Genomic DNA, 19975 nt, shown 5'->3' with positions numbered 1-19975 from the left:
AAATTCCACCTTTCCAATTCCCAGACCTAATCTAACCAAACTTATCTATCTTCAAATCAAATTTCACCTTTTGCTATCATTATAACCATATACTATAAGAATATTCTAATCACATAACCAATACAAAATTATCTTTTTTAATTAATGATTACAGTTATAAGGTAAAACTTAAATAATCTTAGTCCATGGTTTATTTAATAATCTATACGTTGCTTGTTCTAGTATTATGTTGAACGTTTTAGGTGTGTTTCAATAAAAGAACATATATTTTAATTTGTTAAGTTTGTAGATACCGTATTTTGTCCTGCCTTTTTATTTTTTTTCATTAATTAATTTATTATTTTTTTAAAAGAATTTGAATTTGAATTTAAATTTAAATCTTAATTTTTGAATTTATGTTTTAAAATAAAAACAAAAATAAAAACATATTTAAAATTAAATTTAAAAGTAAAGATTTTGTTTTTCTTCTCCCTATTTTTCTCAACCATCCCCTGTTTTACTGAGTCACAACCCTCCCACTTTCTCCCAATCTCTCACGTTCTCCCACTCTTCCACCTTCTTCCCCAATCTCTCACGTTCTCCCACTCTTCCACCTTCTTCCCCAATCTCTCACGTTCTCCCACTCTTCCACATTTCTCTATATTCCATTTCACTATCTAAACCTACTTCACTTCTATCTAAAAAAGGAGACATTTCCCTATAAAAAGAGAAGGAGAAGATTCAGAAAGGAGGGGGAACTTTTTTTTTTTTATTATTGGAGGATTTAGAAAGAGGTGAAGAGTGAAAGAAGATCAAAAGGAATAACCTTTGGCATTGAAGGGCAGACCTGCTGGTAAGTTTTTTTTCTTTTTCCTCTTTTTATTCTTATTCTTGTTTAATGATTTTTTTTTTCTTGTTTGATATACTGCTTTTAATTATGACCTATCGTGTTCATCATTTTACCATCATTTAACATGTTAATTTTATTATTTGTATCTTTCTTAATACTGAACATTCTACCTTCCATTCTATATTAAATTTTTTATTTTTTTATTTTTAAATATTGGGTATCCATTCTGTTCTGTGTTAATTCCTTTTTAAATATTGGGTATCCATTCTGTTCTGTGTTAATTTCTTTTTAATGGTTGGGTATCCATTCTGTGTTAATTTCTTTTTAATGGTTGGGTATCCATTCTGTGTTAATTTCTTTTTAATGGTTGGGTATCCATTCTGTGTTAATTTCTTTTTAATGGTTGGGTATCCATTCTGTATTAATTTCTTTTTAAATATTGGGTATCCATTCTGTTCTGTGTTAATTTCTTTTTAATTGTTGGGTATCCATTCTGTGTTAATTTTCTTTTATTACTAGGCATCCATTCTGTGTTAATTTCTTTTTAATTAATTAGTATCATATATTTGTATTTGGATCTCATTCTTCATTGACACCCATTTTACAGTTAATTACTTATATCCATATGACATGCCTTAATAATTATGCATAATTAATCAATTAGCCTTCTGTATTTAGTAATACTCATTCTTTATTGGCACCCATTTTACAGTTAATTACTTATGTCCATATAACATGCTTTAATAATTATGCATAATTAATCAATTAACATCCTGTATTTGGTAATACTCATTCTTCATTGGCATCCATTTTACAGTCTTTGTTAATTACTTTATCCATGTATCCATATGGCATACTCCGTTAATAATTACTGCTATCCATATATTATCCATGTTAATAATTATGCATGATATAATTAATATTTGGCAACAACCATTTTTCATTTGGCCTATTAATTAATTAGCAACTTGTATGTGACATTTTCACTCCCTCATTCTAATTATCTGCATGATGTATTAATTAATGCATATGTGGCTATAATTATTTGATATTCATTTTGGTGCGATTATTTATTTGCAATATTATTTATTTGCATATTGGGCCAAACCTACTTTGGCATTCAACTGTTAATTATTATTTGATATCCATTTGGCCCTCGTTTGATTATGCATTAATCAATTGTTTTGCATCTTGCATCCTGCATTAATCAATTATTTTGCATCATTTTGATTTAATTAATTATGTTGCATGTGTTGTATTAATTAATTATCTTGCATCTTACATTAATATCTTTTATATTTTGCATATATTATCAATGTATTTATTTTATCTCAGCATATTACTTCTAAGTATTTTTCAAATTTCATAATGTTTTGCCTTTGTTATTATTCTTTTTTTTATTTAAATATAATAATGTAAATTGGAGAAAAAGTATTGTTTTTTTATGGATTTTATAATTTAAAATCCATAAATACATGAAATTTTTCCGTTTGAAATTTAATTAATAGATTGTTTTTTTTAAATTAACACATTTCATATTTTAAATGAGACTGAGTAGTATTTTCTATGAATTTATTAATTCTAGATATATGAAATTTTTCATTAAACACCTATGATAGAGATTAAAATATCAAGTTTTGGTATCTTAATATTCTTAAGGTGAATAAAAATCTTTTAAAACAAAAATAAACTTAATTTTTCTAATGGCTCCTATGCCACCCATAATCATCAATTCATGCTTAGGTTTTACTTTCTTCGATATGAATTGATAAGCATGGGACATTTAAACAAAACCTAAATAAAAACTTTGTTTTGTGAACCTCTATAATTTAATTTAAAAGATAAAATTGGGTAACCATTTTTTGGGTGTTGTAGGGTGCTAACACCTTCCCTACACACAACTGACTCCCGAACTTAAATCTCTGAATGTATGTAGACCATTTTTTTTTTTCTTTTTTTTGGGTGACCAATCACACCCTAATATGGTTGGTGGCGACTCCAAAACTATTTATTAAAATTAAATAAACGGGGAGGTCGGCCGCTCCGCGTAGCGATCACGTCGCGACAAAGTTTAAGCATTTTCTTGCTATCAAATGTTACCATATACGTTTCTGTACATTTGGTAAATAGAATCTTTTCGTTTCTCCTTCCTAATTTATAGTTTCCTTACTTGTAATCTCTCCTCCCTATGTAAACACAACAAATATATTTCAACAGTATACAGAAAATTACATAACCTTTGAGTTCTCTCTTTAACAAAAATTTACTCAATTTTGTTTCAAGATCATATGTTGGAGTCCTTCTAATAAAAATTAAAGAAGTAAAGAAGTAGGAAGGATATATATGAATATCAGAAAAAGGAGAAGAGCTTGGAGCATCTACGATTCACATGTCGTCTCATATGTTTCTTTAAAAAAGTAGTTTTGAATTTCACCTAACCCTACAAACTTAGAAATCTTAGTTTCTAAAAAATTCCACTCTCTTATCTTTATTCTGTGTGTAGTACTACTTTCCCACTTCATCATCTTCTCCCTTCCATGCATCACTACGTTTTTCACGTTCTTTGAAAAGAAAAACACTTTACATGTGAGAAGATTAAAGGGAGTCCTTATAGTTGGGCATTGTTGTGTGTGTCAGTGTCTTATAGTACATTACAATTCAAACTTTTGGGTTATTTAGTCAAATATAACATCATTTCCGTTAATGAACAAAATAATCGTTATCTTAACTTAAACTAAACGTGAACCTAATCAACATATGAACTAAAAACATTTTCTGAACTTTTCATTTTGATTTTAAAAATTAATCAAGGATTGAAATTTGATATTTGTTCCCTTTTTTGTGATATAGCTGAAGATGTTAGTTCAATTTAAGCTATTGATGTAAAATAAATTTAATGTGTAACTATTAACTAACTAACAAATCAAATTTCATTTAAAAAGAAAAAGCCAATTAATTACGACTTCGTGATGAGTTGGGCTGAACCACAAAATACATAGATATGTCCAGCCCACAATTCATTTCAGGAGGCGGCCCAAAACTTTTGGCCCATTTTGTGCTTGATTCATGTCTATGAGTTATTTAAGTTTATATATATTTATGATTTTAATTCTCTTCTCTCTTTCTCTCTCTCTCTCGCTCTCACAAAATAAGAATCTCTAACACCCTATTCGAAGAAGGAAGAAGCGAGATTAAGAAAACTAACCCCAAAATATTCAAACCTTCTTCACCACCATACAAGCAAGCAAGGTGCATGGTGCATGGTGCATGGTGCATGGTGCATGGTGCTGCCCCATTCGCCTTGCACAGATACAGGCCAATATACGCAACCAAAGATAAAGAGGCAGTAATCTCCTCAACGAAGCAACAGAGCTCAGATCGATAGATTCACAACCCACATTATTAATCGCATTGATAAGCTCAAAGGTAGATTATTTTGTATCACAGTTTATAGCTTTCAGTACAACTAGTTTAATTTATAACTTCAGATTTCAACTTAACTTTCATTAATATCTCATCAAATTATATGTAATTCGGCTTGACAATCATTCATCATAGATCATATATAGGTGGTTTATTCTTCCCCCTTTCTAGTTAATCATGAGATCCTTAATTTTGTTTGTCCTCCTCTTGCTTAATAACAATAATATTGAATAATTTAAATTCTAATTTAACAAAAAAGTATTGCAACTGGTGATAAATTAGGGTTAAATTCTATCAAAGCTTTTCAATTCGTACGTACTACCTGATCTATACTATTTTAAACATTAATACTATAAGTTACTGAAGATAAATTTATTGAATAAGTTTGATTTAAAGAAATGAACTAAGAGGGAAAAGAAGAAAAAGTTAAGAAAAACATTCAATCAAAAGTGTAATTAGAACTATAAGGAAAACGAAATTCCATCACACATAACAAGATGATGAATTAAACTAAAAACGTGGATATTATTATTATCATTATTTAAATTTGCATTTAGGAATATTCATCAAATGAAAGGGCAGGAAATTATGACACTTTTACACACACTAAAAATTACAAATACCCTACCAGTACATGAACTATAACTATATCACTCATCTTTTGTTTTTTTTGTTTTTTGGTTCCATTTTTAAGCACTAAATTAGGAATTTAATTAAGGGACTAAACAAATAGAAGGGATATGTTTTTAAATAGAAAGCACATGAAATGATATTGTAGTTTAATTCCCACCCTCATGGACCCAAACGATAATGAGAATCAGCCATGAAATGGCCATGATCAAAGTAAAAAGCAGCAGCATTGGGATGGTAAAACCCCTCCATACCCATAAACTGCACATCCTCAGAAGGCTTCCAGTGCCTTTTCCTTTGGTTTATAAACCAATTATTTATCTGTTTCTGGTCAAGCCCAGTTGATTCCGCCAGCGCCAATTTTTCTGCCTCCTGCATAGCAAATTAACAGCGTTTCTTCTTTGGTTGAGTCATTTTCAAAAACACCGTGTGTGCGTGTAATAATAAGAAAGAAATATATATATAGTTTACCGATGGGTATGGCCATTTGTTATGCAGTTCCCACCAACGGAGGAGTTGTTGTCTTGCGTCTTTAGGGAGTTTTCCTTTCTTCTTTTTCTTGGAAAGTTCTTGCTTTAAACTGCTAAGATAACCACTGTATTTTTTTAGTAAGTGATTCTTAAGCTCTCTTTCTTCTGCTCGTGGGTCGATTTGATCTTCTTCTATCTCTCTTTCCTCTTCTCCGCCTTTCTCAGCTTCCTCCTCCGTTGATGATCCCATTCCTTCACTCTTTCCTTCTCTTCCTGTTCCATTTTCAGCCTTATAATTCTCAAATACGACTCTTCTTACAATGTTGTTTTTAGTTTTCCATTTTTGAAAATTCAAGCTTGTTTCAATTTCAATCTCTCTTGAACAAAAAACAATCAAAAAACCAAATGGGATCTTTCTCTCAATGTCTATATTAGAAAATGTTTCTAAATAGTTCAATTTTTGGTCACAACTATTGATTTTTTTCACTATGTTATGAATTTAGAAAGAATCCTTAATAGGTTGAGACACAAATGAATTTTTTTGAGATAGCTACGGTTGAATATTACAACGTTGAAAGTTTAATTAATTGTATTAAATGTTTTTTAAGTTTAGTGAAGATTTAGAAAGAAAAAAGAAATCACTAGAATGTTGATGTGTGAGATTGATTAGATGGAAACCTACTCCAAACTTTTTGAGGTATGGATTGATTAGAAATTTGATACATACATATATATATGGATTTAGTTACTAGTAATTAAGTGATTATGACTAAGTAATCTTCTAATCTGTTTTCTATATATCAATCTGTTATATAGATCATTAAGGTAAATAATAATTAGTTAATTAGGTGATGGATACGATATTAATTATTCAAAGGACTTACTCTATAACCAAAATTGAAATGGAAATATGATAATTAACTAAGACAAAAACATGATTAGCTGAATGATAACAATTAATTCAATAACAGCTTCTTAATTAATCTTGGTGCGTGCTTGTGAAAAAGGGAAAATAAACAAATTATACATAAGATGGGAATTATAAAATTTTAATTTTTAATTATACAGTGTGTATAGGGGTTAATTTTTCAGGTGTTTAATTTGACAATAAGTTATTTTTTAAGAAAAATTGGAATGTTTCAATCATTCAAATAAAAAAGAAAAACAAATTTTCTCTAGTCAATTTAAACAAGGTCGAAAGAGCTCGAATTATAAAATTAAGAACAAGAAAAAAAAAAGGAAAAAATCACTAGCTAAAGCTTTAGAACTTGATGTTTTTATTTTAGAGGAAACAAGCAGGTTTAGGAGAGTCTATAAGGCTCCATATTTAACATTTTGATCAATCAGTTCAAGTTTCACTTACCTGCTCATCTTTCCCATTAAATTTTCTTTCTCTACCTATATAATTTATACTGATCGCCAAGAAGAAAAAGAAAAATCATATCTTCTTCTACTTAAAAAGGAATCACAGAGTCCATTTTCAAAAGTAAAACCAAATCTCAAGTTTTTTAATTTTTTTTTTAAAAAAATTAACTTTTTAACCTTTTGTTTTTCCATATGAGTTTTCTTGTTTTACTATATTTACTTTTTTAAAAAAAGAGGTACTAAGAATTTGTAACCTAGTTCATCTCTCTGATTGCACCCGATGTGGATCGTTCTCACCCAACAACTAGACTAAGAAAGATTTGATGTTGTCATTGGTGTGATTTTTTTGTTAAAAAATAACTTAAGGATAATCAAAATGAGAATGATTCTAAGACGAAAAGTAAAAGACATGATCAAGTTCCATAGTACAGACTGTGCCAAGCCCCTAATTCATTGTGATGTGAAGTCATTAATTAGTTTTAAACCTTTTTAGATTTACATATTATATCCCCAATTAAGAGTATGATTAGACATTATCTAAACACATCTAAAGAAATTAAAACCAGCTCCTAAACAATCAATCGAAACCATAGTTGTACATTATTTTATCCCTAATTAACAGTATTAACCAGCACTAAATTTGAATCTTAATTAATAAAACCAATTTTAAGACCATTAAAAGAATTCATTGTGGTGTGTTAAGAAATAATAAAGTGGAAAAAATAAACAAACAAAAAAAAAGCAGCAAAACCCAAAAAATAAAAATAAAACAATACAAAAGGTTGAAATCATGATGAAATTAGGGTTTTCTTTTCCTTTTTTTGTTCCCTTTTTTTTATCCTTTGGCAATGGCTTCTTTCTTTCCTTCAATCATAATTCATAAGGGGAAAAGTGCTTTCCACAATGAATTTAACCCCCAAAAATTTTAAAAAATAATTAAAAAAAATCCTTCCAACGAACAAGATAAAAAATAATGAGTACTTGTAATTTGTAAAGTATGAATTAAAACAAAAAAGAAACATTTATATTAAAAAGAAGAGAAGAAGAAAAATACCAGATGGTAAGATTTGAAAGGAGCCATTGCAGAGAGTATTAAGCTGAGATTCAATTCTGTGCATAAAATCTACAGCTTCTTGAATTGGCCTTCTTAACTCCTCTCTATACTTCACCAACATCCCATAATAAGCTTCCTAAAACAGGTATTATTTATAATAATCTTAATTTTCAAAATGATTATGAAACCAAGTTGAGTGTTAGATTTACTTTAATTAAATTTACCATGAATTGATCAAGTTCAGGGTCAATTGATGAACCCTCAGCGGTCGCCATTGAAGACCGCTGTCGCTCGAATTCCTCCCGTACCGAAGTAAGTTTTGCAGCCACCTCCGGCGGAGCTCCGACCTATAAAATAAAAACAAATAAACAACAACAATAACTAAGGGAAATTAATTATAAGCATGTAGTGTATAAAGAAAAGAAAAAAAAAGGAGGGAGGGAGGGAGGGAAATTACATTTTGGCAATCCAAGAAAGCTTGGAGGATGTTAGAGAAAAGAGAGTGAGAAAGAATTTTGGCTTTGATTGAATCAGAATTATGATTATTAATATTAATATTAATATGATTATTTTGGAACTCAGTCATTAAATGGTAATGAAAATCATGAAGTTGAATATGATGAGATTGTGAAGAAGAAGCAGTAGTAGTGGTAGTGGGAGGCTCCACTTTGACAGGAAGTTGTAGTTGATCGGAGGGTGGAAAATAATTATTGGAGTGACCGGCGGCCATGATCATGTGATGATGATGGTGATGATGATTATGATTATTCCCATTTGAAGAAGAGGCCGATGAATATGATGATCTAATTACGAAATTGCCCACAGGAGATGAAGAATTAGTGGCTAAAACAGGTACTGAATTGTACAAGAAATTTCCCCTACACCTATCACCATGAACCTTGTACTCATCATCTTCCATTACAAAATTAAATAAAAAACATATAATAATATATAGTTTTCTTTATTCTAATTTAAAAAAAGAAAAAAAAAGAACCCAGTACCCAAAAAAAAAAAAAGGAAAAGGAATGATTAGAAAACCCTAAAGTGGGAGAATATAACTAAACAGTGAAGTTATGGAGAAAAGCTAGCAGTCAACTTCCATAGGACAGGGCCAAAAAGGTTGTGTTTATGAGCTGGGTTTTTTAAAAATTTTAAAAACAAAATAAAAAATAGAATTAATTAAGGGTATACAACAAATAATGAACTGATTTGGGAAATTTTTAGGAAGGTGTGTTTTGGGTATAGATATCTCAGTTGAGGGTGCGCCATTAAAGTGGAACAAAAAGGGTATCTATATAGCTTTCATCTAGGAGACAACCACGCCCACAACGCCGGACACGGCGGCGGTCATTTCTCCGGCCATTTTGGTGGGTTCTTTTTTTCTTTCTTTCTTCAATAATTAAATACTTTAAATTAATTAACAATATAGGGTTTTGACATGTTGATTTTGTTCATATAAACGGAAAACACAGATTTGTGGTGTATGTAATATGTATATGGATGGATGGATGAGTACGAGGATGCATGCAATTCTTTTACTCTTGTTATTCTTTTATACAAGAGAGAACAAAATTTCGTAAATTTAATTGAAATGTTACCCTTTTACTTCTGAGGGGTTGAAATTTGAAATCAAGGCTCGAATTTTGAAAGTGATTTCCAAAGCTACTCTTTTTGTTAATCTCTATCTTTACTTACTTCTGTTTTTGTGTTAATTTATCATACTTGTTTAGGAAGAAAGTATTTGGTGCTTAATCAAAATTAAAGTAGAAAAAGGTAGAATTCAATCAAATTGAGATAAAATTCAAACTATATATTTTAATTATGTTATGTATGGATATACATACGCAAATATATACATTGTGAATACATTATATCAATAAGTAAATATCTATCAAAGTGAGTATAATTCAACTATATAGTTGAATTATATTTGTGGTTTGAATTGAATGTGTTGACACGATATAAAAAAAACATGTGGTTTGAATCCCAAATGAAGAGTAGCTAGTTTATATTTGTGGTGATAAATGTGAGGTTTGTTTGGGAGTGAAAATTATGAAAATGTGTAAAAGGGTTGGAACACAATAATAATGAATGATGATGAAGGAAGGGAAAACACATTAAAAGCAAAGACAAGTGTATAGGTCCCTAGGAGTACATAGATGTTGGGGTATGGTGCAAAACCACCACGAGGGACCAAATTAAAATTACAAATCCTATAAAATTAGGGGCCCAACTCGTGAGACACTCTACCTGAAGGGTACGATTCCAAAGACCAAATTTCAATACATTTCATGGGGGCCTCCACCTATATTAGTACTACAAAAATTAAACTTCGTACTATAGATTTATAATAATAACAGTAATCCATACGTTGCAGGTAGAACCAAATATATATATATACACACACACACTCGCAGTAAGTACTATGAGTGAAAGATGAACAAAAGTTTGATTTAGAAGGGGAAATATTAGGGTTATAGTTGAAAGTATAACGTTAAAGAAAATCCCCATATACCTAAAGTTGGGTTCTTTGGGCAAATTGAATGGATAAGATTTGGGTGTTATATAATATATGGAGTTTATATTCATTATCTTTTTATCTTTTAGTTATATTCCTTCCAAAGTTGCCTATAGACTCTCAATTTGGGTATTGGTGAAAAGAAAAGGGTACAAAAATTTGAAGAGGAAACAGTGAAAAGAAAAGGGGTAAAGGGACAGACTAGTCCAAACTCAGGAAAGGAAAAGGCTGAATTTGTACAAACCAAGGCTGCACCTAATAATAATGGTACACACCAAACATAAGAAAGACAAAACAATCCCTCTCTCAGTCTCTCTCTCCCTCCAAATACCAAAAATTACACACTCATAAACCCTAATCTCATTCACTAGTTAAAAGTAGAAATACGAAGCTCATTAGTTTCATAATATTGCAAGAAGCGATCACTTTTCACGAATCTTACCTGAATATTTGAAAACTAAAATTTAAAAAGATGTTTAAAACTTTATACATATTAAGAGAGGCAGAAAATTAAAAGAAGAAACAAAATAAATATCTGAAATTGATTTTTGTTAGGAAATTAAATTGATGAATTATTATATAAATCAATAGAGAGAATTGGTGTAGTGCAAAGCCATATCAAGAAGAAGAATAAAAATATGGAGATCAATTATTCACTCTATTGATTTGTCTAATCACATAACTCTTTTTCAAGTATTCCATATCCTTCTCCCCAAACTCTCCTCCATCTTCCTCCAATCAAATTCTACAACTTTTGTTAGAATCCTTTACACTTTAACTTATTGTGACAAATCTCTTCTTTTCCATATATATGTATACACACACATTTAAGTTGGTTAACAATAACCATATTATTAATCCTAAATTTTTCGAGACTTAAGTTTTACTCCGAAAACGAGAGTGATGTCCTTAGGTGTATCTCATGAAAACGAGTAATAATTTTTTTTATAAATGAAGTGTCATTAACAACTAATTAGGTCATATTGACTTTTCTTAAAGAGCATGATATATACCAATTTAAATATGATAAAATTTTGACTAATAGATTCTATATAATAAAATTAAACTAATTTCCAAGGGTTAATTACAGTGCCATATGTGTTTACATATGTCAAGATAAATTGATTTGATTTCTATCGTTCAATCGAAGTTGAATTGTGGTTGGGAGAGAAGTTCTTCATTTTAACATCCTTCAAGTATAATTAATATGGCCAAATTACAAGGAAAGTTCATTTTCTAAATTAAAAAGAAAACTTTATCAAAGAACGAATATATATATATATATCTTAATCTTAGTTTTTTCTTAGTAAATCTATAAACATCAAATCAATGTCTAATTTTTTTTTTTTTTTTTTTGCTTTATTATCTACTTTATATGCATGTTTAAATAAAATTTAGTCAAATTTTGAAAGTTGAAAATATATAAAAGTAATTGTCCAAACCCGTAAGTTAAATAAATATAAAATTAACAACAAAATTATACAAATAATTTAACTATTCTTCCAAATCAACATGTATAAAACCGACATAAAAACTAGTAATACTTAATAACCTATTGGAGAGTTATTTTTGTAATTAGTCAAAGTAATTACACTTTGTGATGATGGAGAATTAAATTAAATAGCTTGAGAGCTACGTTTAAATTAGCATGTTATAATTATATGGATGTGCAAGTGTATAGAAGTCATTGTGTACACAAAATTGTAAAATAGATGGGGGTAAAAGTTAAAAATTAATTAAGAAAACACATGTAAATAAGTATATGAGTATTAATTATATGTATGCGTATAGTTAGAGAGAACACAAATTAGAGAATAGTGTTTGTGAAATTATTGGTGGTGTGTGTGTCTGAGATGCAATCAAATCATGATGCAGCTTTTTATGGGCATTGATATGCATTGGATGAACATGAATTTGTTGGTGTCATGTCAACCCCAAGACCAACCCCAACCCAACTTGCTAAATAAAGATAAAATTGGAGGGTGAAAATGGAAAATTAAATTAATATTGCATCACTGTTTTTGATATTTTTGGCAAACCCTAAGTAAGCACATTCATTAACTTTAATTTCATTTGTTATTATAATGTTTGACATTGGAATTATATTATGTAACACAGCTCCACCTTCTCCCTCCATTTTGTATTTAATTTCTCAACTTTTCTTTCTTTCTTCTTTTGCTTTATTTGGTGAGATTTAGAATCCACTGTCCCTTTCTATATTTATGTTCCATTCCTTTTCAAGCAGGTTACTGCATCCTTTTCAACCCCCTTCACCATTTTTTTCAAATAAATGATATCTCAGTTTAATTCTTTATTTAGAAAGAAAGAAAGTTCTTTATTCTTTCTTTTTGTCAGAGTTTTATAATTTGTAATTCATTAGGTTTTGATTACCTATAAGCCATTAGTTATCAAATCTTCAGGTTTGCATTTACTTAGTCTAATATTTTTTAAAAAACATTCATATAAGAGATTGGTGACTTCTAAATTTAATATAAAATTCATACACTACTAAGTTTTTGTAAGTTGACCAAATAATAGTTGTGTGTTAACTTGGTGAATTGAATTAATTAGATGTAGATTCATAACTCTCCCAATCACAATCGCAACTTGAGTGACAAATATTTGATATCATGTTAGATTTGATATCTATTTTAAGAAACATTGTTTAGAAAAATATTAGGAGATGTGACACCATGGAATCACATCATATAATAAGTAAACATACATATAAATCATTTTCTGTCCTTCTCTGCTTCACATATATAATTAGCTAGCTTGCTGTTTTTTTGTGTATTTTCTTGTATTAAACAAAGTGGAAGATGGAAGGTTTAATCACTTGAATGGGAACCAAACACATAGTACATCCCCACTTGGCATACAATGTTTCCATTTGATTTGTTTTCTCATGTTAATTACTTTCTCTCTTTTTATAATTCTTACGATATTAAGACCCTGATTAAATTTGTTATTATAGTCTGAATAGTAATAGAATAGTCGTACTTGTTTGAAGAATCTTTCAACTATCTAGTAATTGGGTATAATAATGTGTTTTGATATATTGTTTGTTTAACTAGGGAAAAAAATGTATTGATTGTTAACTTAATTTTTGTTACTTATAGAAATACAATTTTAATTATTTAATTAATTTAATATTAAATGTTGCACTTTTAAATATAATTTATTTATATTGTTTGAGATTTAATAATTAAAAAAACAACAATAGTTTTGATTTATTTTAAGAATTACACTCAAACCTTTTAACATATACCTGGCTTATTAATTAATTGAAAACACATTAGATATGTTTTTGAAAAAGAAATAATTCAAATCACACCTTGTGATTATTAACCTACTATCACACATCAACTGGGTTATGTTCCATTTTTCAAACTAATTGAACTCCAATTTAAAAATTAAAATATAAGAAAAAAACAAACGCAAAAAATAACAATATAGGAAGGAAAATCGAATCTCTCTAATCATTTTTAAAATAAAAGATTATATCAATTACTACAAAAATAAGCTAATGTGAATTTGAATCACTACCTTATAAGCTTTATTTACTAACGTTTTTTTCATGTCAAACGACTAAAGTTTAATTATGAAAATATAAAGAATTGTAATTTAACCTTTTGTTATAAGTATTAATTTATAAAAGAAAAAGAAAGAAGAGGGTTTGAATAGATTTGTAATCTTAACACAAATAGACTAAAGGATTAGGCATTATATTTGAACTTTCAATCCATACATATACATGTTGAATTGAAAAGAGTTATTTGCTCAACTCCAAACAAAGAATGTATCACTTAGAATATTAGAGTATACAACACGGTTTTATAGGATAAGTGTTGCAATGAAGAATATAACTTAAAATCCACAAAAGAACAGAGATAGATATTAACATTTTGGATTACATTTATTCCCAATTCTAACTTTATCTTAATTCCATATCTTTTGTTTTAAGATACTCATAAGCTTTAAAATATTTCAATACAATATGGATAATGGGCTATTGATTTGGGCCGTTGGGCTTCTGAACTTTCTTGTAGTTCATATTTGAGAAAACTGGGGTGGCAGATGTGAGATTCAGCCCACGAAGGTAACTTAATCTTCACGTGGCTAAGACCTAGAAATAGAAGATATATATGAATTTCATTAAATGAAACTTACAACATATGTTATATTGATCTAAATGTTGATATTTTGTTAGTCCACCTAACTCCAAGGCTGGTGGTATAGTTATCTATTTTTCTTTTTCTTTGAAGCATTGTTTATTTTTAATTACTTTTGAATAGTGAGGTGGTCAATGTAAAGGATAAAAATGAAAACAATGGGATGTTCATATCAAAATTCCAACCACTAGTATGACGTCTCTTTCATCTTTAATCATTGTCGCATCCAAAATAATCACAAATAATTAAGGGGAAAAAAACATTTGGGTTACCTATGATTACCACTTTCTTATTTTTTTAAATTCATCTATCAATTCCTGTATTTTATCATTTACTTTCCACTTGCGTTTTTAAAAACTCATGGTTAGTTTTAGAAAAGCAACTCGAATAAGTAAAAAAAGAAAAAGGCATAAATTACTAAAAACAAAATTGGTATAGAAAAGAGCTTGAATACATGTGGTGTAAGTTATTTCAAGAATTTAACCTCTCGATTTCTTATATTAAATTTACATATTTTTCAAAACCATCCAATTGCAAATTTTTAAAGAATGGAACAAGAGTGTATAGATTTAATTTTTAAAAAATTAGAAAAAAAAAAAAACCAAACGGTTAAGCTAGACTAATTGAAGATTAACACTATAGATTACATTTAAAAAATTGATCCTAGTGGGCAGTGTGTTCCCCTTCCTTCTTTTACTTTTTATTTATTTAAAATCATAATAATAATAAATAAATAAAAAGAGATGAAATGTTCAACTTTAGAAAGCAGTAGTGGAATGGATAACTTTCAAACTATTTAATAAAATGAATATATATGTCACCCCAAATAGACTTGAAAGAATATTAAAAGATTAGGTAAATTAAATTTGACTGCCAAAATAAGTCTTCTAAATAAAGCATTCCTACACTTTAAACACAAAGAATAAGACATAATTTTTCAACTTGAAAGTTACTTTGAACTTATCAACTAACCATAAATTAAAAATCAGAAAAATCTATAAATAAATAAAAGAAAAGCAGGGGGTGACATTAATATTATTTATTTTTCCATATAATCTTCCGTGGCCAAGTGTCCACTAAAAACGAGCCACGTGGAGACTCCTCGTGGATAATCCTCTAGGCATTTACACGCAAGCCTGTCCTTCCGGATAAAGATGGAACCTCCAAATTATAATTTTCCTTTTATCGAAAAAAATCTTTGTAATATCAAATGTAATTTTAAAAAATAAAAGGAAAGGGGAGTATGGTCAATGGTCATGATCATGAGAATCTCGAGGAGTAATAAAGCTGGTGAGAGATCAAGTGTGCCACGTGGATACTTGTTGATTTGAGGCGCCAAGAATCATGTGGGACCGAACCCATCACCGCCAAGTTATCACCTTCCACGTGGATAAATATCTATGTTCAACTCACCTAGTCAGGCCACGTGGATCACAGAAGCAGCTTCTCTTTATTTTTTGTTTTTTTTATTTTTTCTTTTACTTTTTATGGAAACTCTAAAACTATTTTTAAATAAAAATTATTCCCCATCGGACTCTCCAAGTGTCCCTCCACCATGTGACCTTCTTTGTATTTGTCCACGTCCTACACATACTTTTGTCCTATGAAATCCACTCTCATAAAATAATACCCCCAACTTGTCTAATTTTCCTTCGTTTAACCACCACGTGTCCAAACGAGTTTAGTTCAATGGTAGATTACATCACTTTAATTCAATTAACATAAATATAAATTAATAACAAAAAAAATTTTGTAGTTTGAATCTCTTATTCTACGGAGAAAAAAGGAGATTGATTCTACGTGCTTGAATCGACAATTTGTTAGTATGCATCTTGCGATATTGGACATACTTTTAATTCAAATATGACTCGATCAAACAGGTCATATATTATTCTTTCAAAAGTATTCGAATTCAAAAACTATCCAGCAATAAAAATTTACACTTCAGTAACTCAAGCTTTTTTGTTTAGTTGGGGTTGATTTAATGTATTTAGTAGGTTGTTTATAATATTGTTTTTTTTTAGTTTCTAAGATAAAACAATTCAACTGCATGTATAATTTATTGAGGATTTTTTAGATATAGTAATTGTGAAGCTGAATGATTGAATATTTCATTTATAAAATGGAATATCGGATGGTTATCATTTATCATTTATAGTTGGTTTTTAATGATATATTTATCTGTTTTTTTTTTTTCATTACATTGAGAAAGTTTGATTCGAGTATAAGTAAAACAACAAGTGTTGGATAAATTATGACCTGTTTTAAGTGAATTGAAATTTAGTTTATTAAGATTACAATCAGTTCAATTGAATCTACGGTAGATTTTATCAACTAGAATTTTCTATATATAATAAGAATTTCAATTTGATTGAGTATTTTAGTTTTATAAGACATATTTAGATTTAACCTAAAAAATGTTTTTCAACTTATAAAGTTGTTTAATATATATTATTTAAATTAGTTATCAAGTATTCTATATAACCTATTTTTTAAAACTCAAAAACAATAGTGAAAAAACAAGTTTAATATTCGAAAAAAAAGGAAAAAACTCAATAGTTCAAAATAAATAATCAATATTTCAAATTTAATTCTTGCTATTTTGTTTGAGTATAAAAAACTTAAATTCAAAAGAAACTCATAATTTATTGTTTTTTTGAAAGCAAAAAAAATCACAATTTAATAAGAAAAAGTACAAATAATGTTATATATATATATTATATCTTAAACTTGAAGCCAAGCCAAGAGAGTGGGAGGAAAAAAGAAAAAGGAAGAAAGAAGAAAGAAGGTGCAGGAAATTAGCATGGACACGAGAACAGAGTAGTGAATCCCAGGGATTGGGTAGATATTTAACCGGAGAGAATAGAGAGGAAGTTGAGTAACCGACCGCGGTTGAAAACCAAAAATCCCACCACCCTCTCTTCCGGCTTCCGTCTCAAAAACTGGCACTTCCCACCTCATCTTCAAAAACCCCTTCCACTCCATTTCTCTCTCACAATTCACCATGATCGCTGAATCAATGCTCCTCAATCCCACCTCTCACATTTCAACCTGGGACTCCCTCGACGATCCCTCCCCCGCAATCTCTTCCTATTTCTCCACCGCCCACGTCTCCCCCCTCGATTCACCTACGGCCGCGCTCATGGACTTCGATTCCTCCTTATGGGAAGATCCTGACTTGCCAGCGCCTGTGGACGCCTACTCCTGCGACCAGTTCCGGATGTATGAGTTCAAAGTCCGCTCCTGCGCACGTGGCAGGTCGCACGATTGGACCAAATGTCCGTACGCTCACACCGGCGAGAAGGCTCGCCGTCGAGATCCGAGGAAGTTTAACTATTCCGGCGCCGAGTGCCCGGATTTACGCCATGGGTGTTGTAAAAAGGGAGACGCCTGCGAGTACGCTCATGGAACTTTTGAGATTTGGCTCCACCCAGACCGATACCGGACTCAACCGTGCCGTGATGGAACTGGCTGTCGCCGGCGGGTCTGTTTCTTCGCTCACACGTCGGAGCAACTCCGGATTCCGGGGAAACAAAGTGTCAGGTCTCCACGAGCGAGAGAAATGGCTATCCCTGCTGTGTCGTCACCGACATCGATCCTCTTATCGCCGTCTTCGGACTCGCCACCTTTGTCTCCAATCAGCCCTGTAATCAGCGGCGGCGAATCATTCAGCAGATTAGTCGCATTGATGCACAGTCTCCGCCTAGATGAATTAAAAACGAATCCTGGCGTCTCCAGCTTCAGTCCAAATCTCCGTCGGAGCTCCGGTGCAGCATTTGATCTATGGGATAGAGAAAATGAAGAAGAACCAGCAATGGAAAGAGTGGAATCAGGAAGAAATCTACGAGCCCAAATGTATGCCAAATTAATGAGAGAGAATTCAGTGGACCGTGTCCGGCCAATGATATCGGCCGGATCTCTGAACTAATTCAAGGAAGAAGAAGAAGCCATGGATTCCAATTTTTACTTTAATTTTCTGTGAATCAAATCCTTTTTCTCCCATTTCTTTTCTAGTATTTTTAGTTCTACTAATTTCTGTAAATGGGTTTAATCTTAATTTGTGGAGGCAAGTGAGTGAGTTACAATTTCCCCATTTGTACAGAAACTGAATGGGAATTTAATAAAATTTCTTTCTTGAAGAACAGTGTCAAAAAGGGTAAGTTTAACAAAGGATAAATAGTGAAGATGAAGGAATTTATATTGAATATTAGTACAAAATCCAAAACTTGCTTTTCAATCCTGCTGCTGCTGCGGTGGCAGCTCACTCAATCAATATCCTTGTTTCTATCTGCTTCATTCTTCTGTCTTCTTTAGACCACTAGCTAATCCAGTTCCTAAACATCTCCTTCACTCTTCACTTCGGCCTCTTTCAACTCTTTGTTATGCTTATTCCTCAAATCTCTGGGTTTGAGAAACTAAATTTATTGATTGATTGAATTGGAAGTTTGATCATATGATATAATATGTACATGCTTGTGTTTAATAAGTTTTGGAAAAGTTAAAAAATCGAAATAAATCCAAATGGCTTCATCAAATAATGACATAAGATATTTGCTGTCGGCTCCTACTTTGATGGATCTTCCGTACAATTGGAATGGATAAGAATGGATGGTTGATTCATCTTTGTGATCAATGGTGTGTACATAATTTGGCTGAGTTGCATTTTGGATTTTTATACATCAAATTTAATATTTGGATTCGTTGGATTCACAACAACTTCAAACATTCAAACAATTTTTTTTTTGTTTTGAGTTGAATAGTTGGTTTTGTATTCCATTTATTATTAAAACACTTCAATTTATCTTTTAACATAAATCTAATATTGTAAAACTCAAATGTTAAGTAATAAAGAATTTCTCCTACCTCTCAAAAAATCTTATCATAGTCAACCTTCCTAAAATAGAAACATTAACAATTTTATAAATTCATTCGTTGTAAAAGAAATATATGTAATTTTAGTTTGATGGGTTAACTCTCTCGATATATAATTAAAAATGTCAACTCAACTTAAGCTTTTACTATATAGATTGAATAATTTAAATTGTTTGAGTTATCATATCATCCAATAATTTTTAATAATTAGAGATATTTATTTTCTCCACAAAGATAAAGCTTGCAAGAACTATTTTTAATATTATGGAAGAATATAAAAGAGATAGAGAAATTTTTTTTATCATAAACTAAATGATAAGCTATCGTGAAATTTTAAATTTCAAATCGTGTATATATGAGTATTTTCTTCACGAAAATATATATGAGTAATTTAATAAAAAAAAATTCTCAAACAATAAAAATGGTGTAATTTTTGGTTCAATTCAAATAGTATAGTAGAATTAATTATAACTAAAAATGTAGTGAAAATTTTAATGATAATTATTTAAGTTGATTGAGTTTACATCAACCAACGTAATATTTTTTTTAGACGTTAAAGATTTGATCCTAATATTTATTGTAAACAAAAAAAAGTTATATTGAATTTTAAAAATGAAATTTAATTTAATTCAGTAATATCTT

At 29.9% G+C, this 19975-nt stretch overlaps 2 protein-coding genes across 3 annotated transcripts; one reads left to right on the top strand and one right to left on the bottom strand.

Annotated features, from left to right (window-relative positions):
• Positions 1-4757: 4757 nt before the first annotated feature.
• On the bottom strand, positions 4758-9117 carry LOC101219997 (homeobox protein knotted-1-like 1). 2 transcript variants are annotated; one of them, XM_011651245.2, is made up of 5 exons: positions 8229-9117; positions 7996-8118; positions 7772-7907; positions 5354-5625; positions 4758-5254 (listed from the first exon to the last, which is right to left on the bottom strand). In XM_011651245.2, exons 1-5 carry the CDS (start codon positions 8688-8690, stop codon positions 5045-5047), a joined length of 1203 nt encoding a protein of 400 aa, XP_011649547.1. In that variant the 5' UTR covers positions 8691-9117; the 3' UTR covers positions 4758-5044. The 2 variants fall into 2 exon arrangements, with proteins under 2 accessions (XP_011649547.1, XP_031736500.1); XM_031880640.1 differs by having other exon boundaries at positions 8439-8788.
• An 8264-nt stretch (positions 9118-17381) lies between these two features.
• Positions 17382-18598, top strand: LOC101214248 (zinc finger CCCH domain-containing protein 20). Its single transcript, NM_001308864.1, is given in 1 exon segment — positions 17382-18598. A coding segment is annotated over 1 exon segment (924 nt). The 5' UTR covers positions 17382-17465; the 3' UTR covers positions 18390-18598.
• Positions 18599-19975: the final 1377 nt, after the last annotated feature.

This window comes from Cucumis sativus, chromosome 2, assembly GCF_000004075.3.
Source record: "Cucumis sativus cultivar 9930 chromosome 2, Cucumber_9930_V3, whole genome shotgun sequence".
In the NCBI taxonomy this organism is placed as follows: Eukaryota; Viridiplantae; Streptophyta; class Magnoliopsida; order Cucurbitales; family Cucurbitaceae; genus Cucumis; species Cucumis sativus.
The sequence above is the reverse complement of the archived record's forward strand: the minus strand, read 5'-3'. Positions and strand labels throughout refer to the sequence as shown.

What these genes read in the sequence shown, in the direction of transcription:
- LOC101219997 (XM_011651245.2), bottom strand. Translation starts at nt 8,690, where the DNA reads ATGGAAGATGATGAGTACAAGGTTCATGGTGATAGGTGTAGGGGAAAT. An exon ending in CTTTCTTGGATTGCCAAAAT is followed by an intron (nt 8,119 to 8,228) that starts GTAATTTCCCTC and finishes TTTATTTTATAG; the next exon opens with GTCGGAGCTCCGCCGGAGGT. An exon ending in ACAAATGGCCATACCCATCG is followed by an intron (nt 5,255 to 5,353) that starts GTAAACTATATA and finishes TTTGCTATGCAG; the next exon opens with GAGGCAGAAAAATTGGCGCT.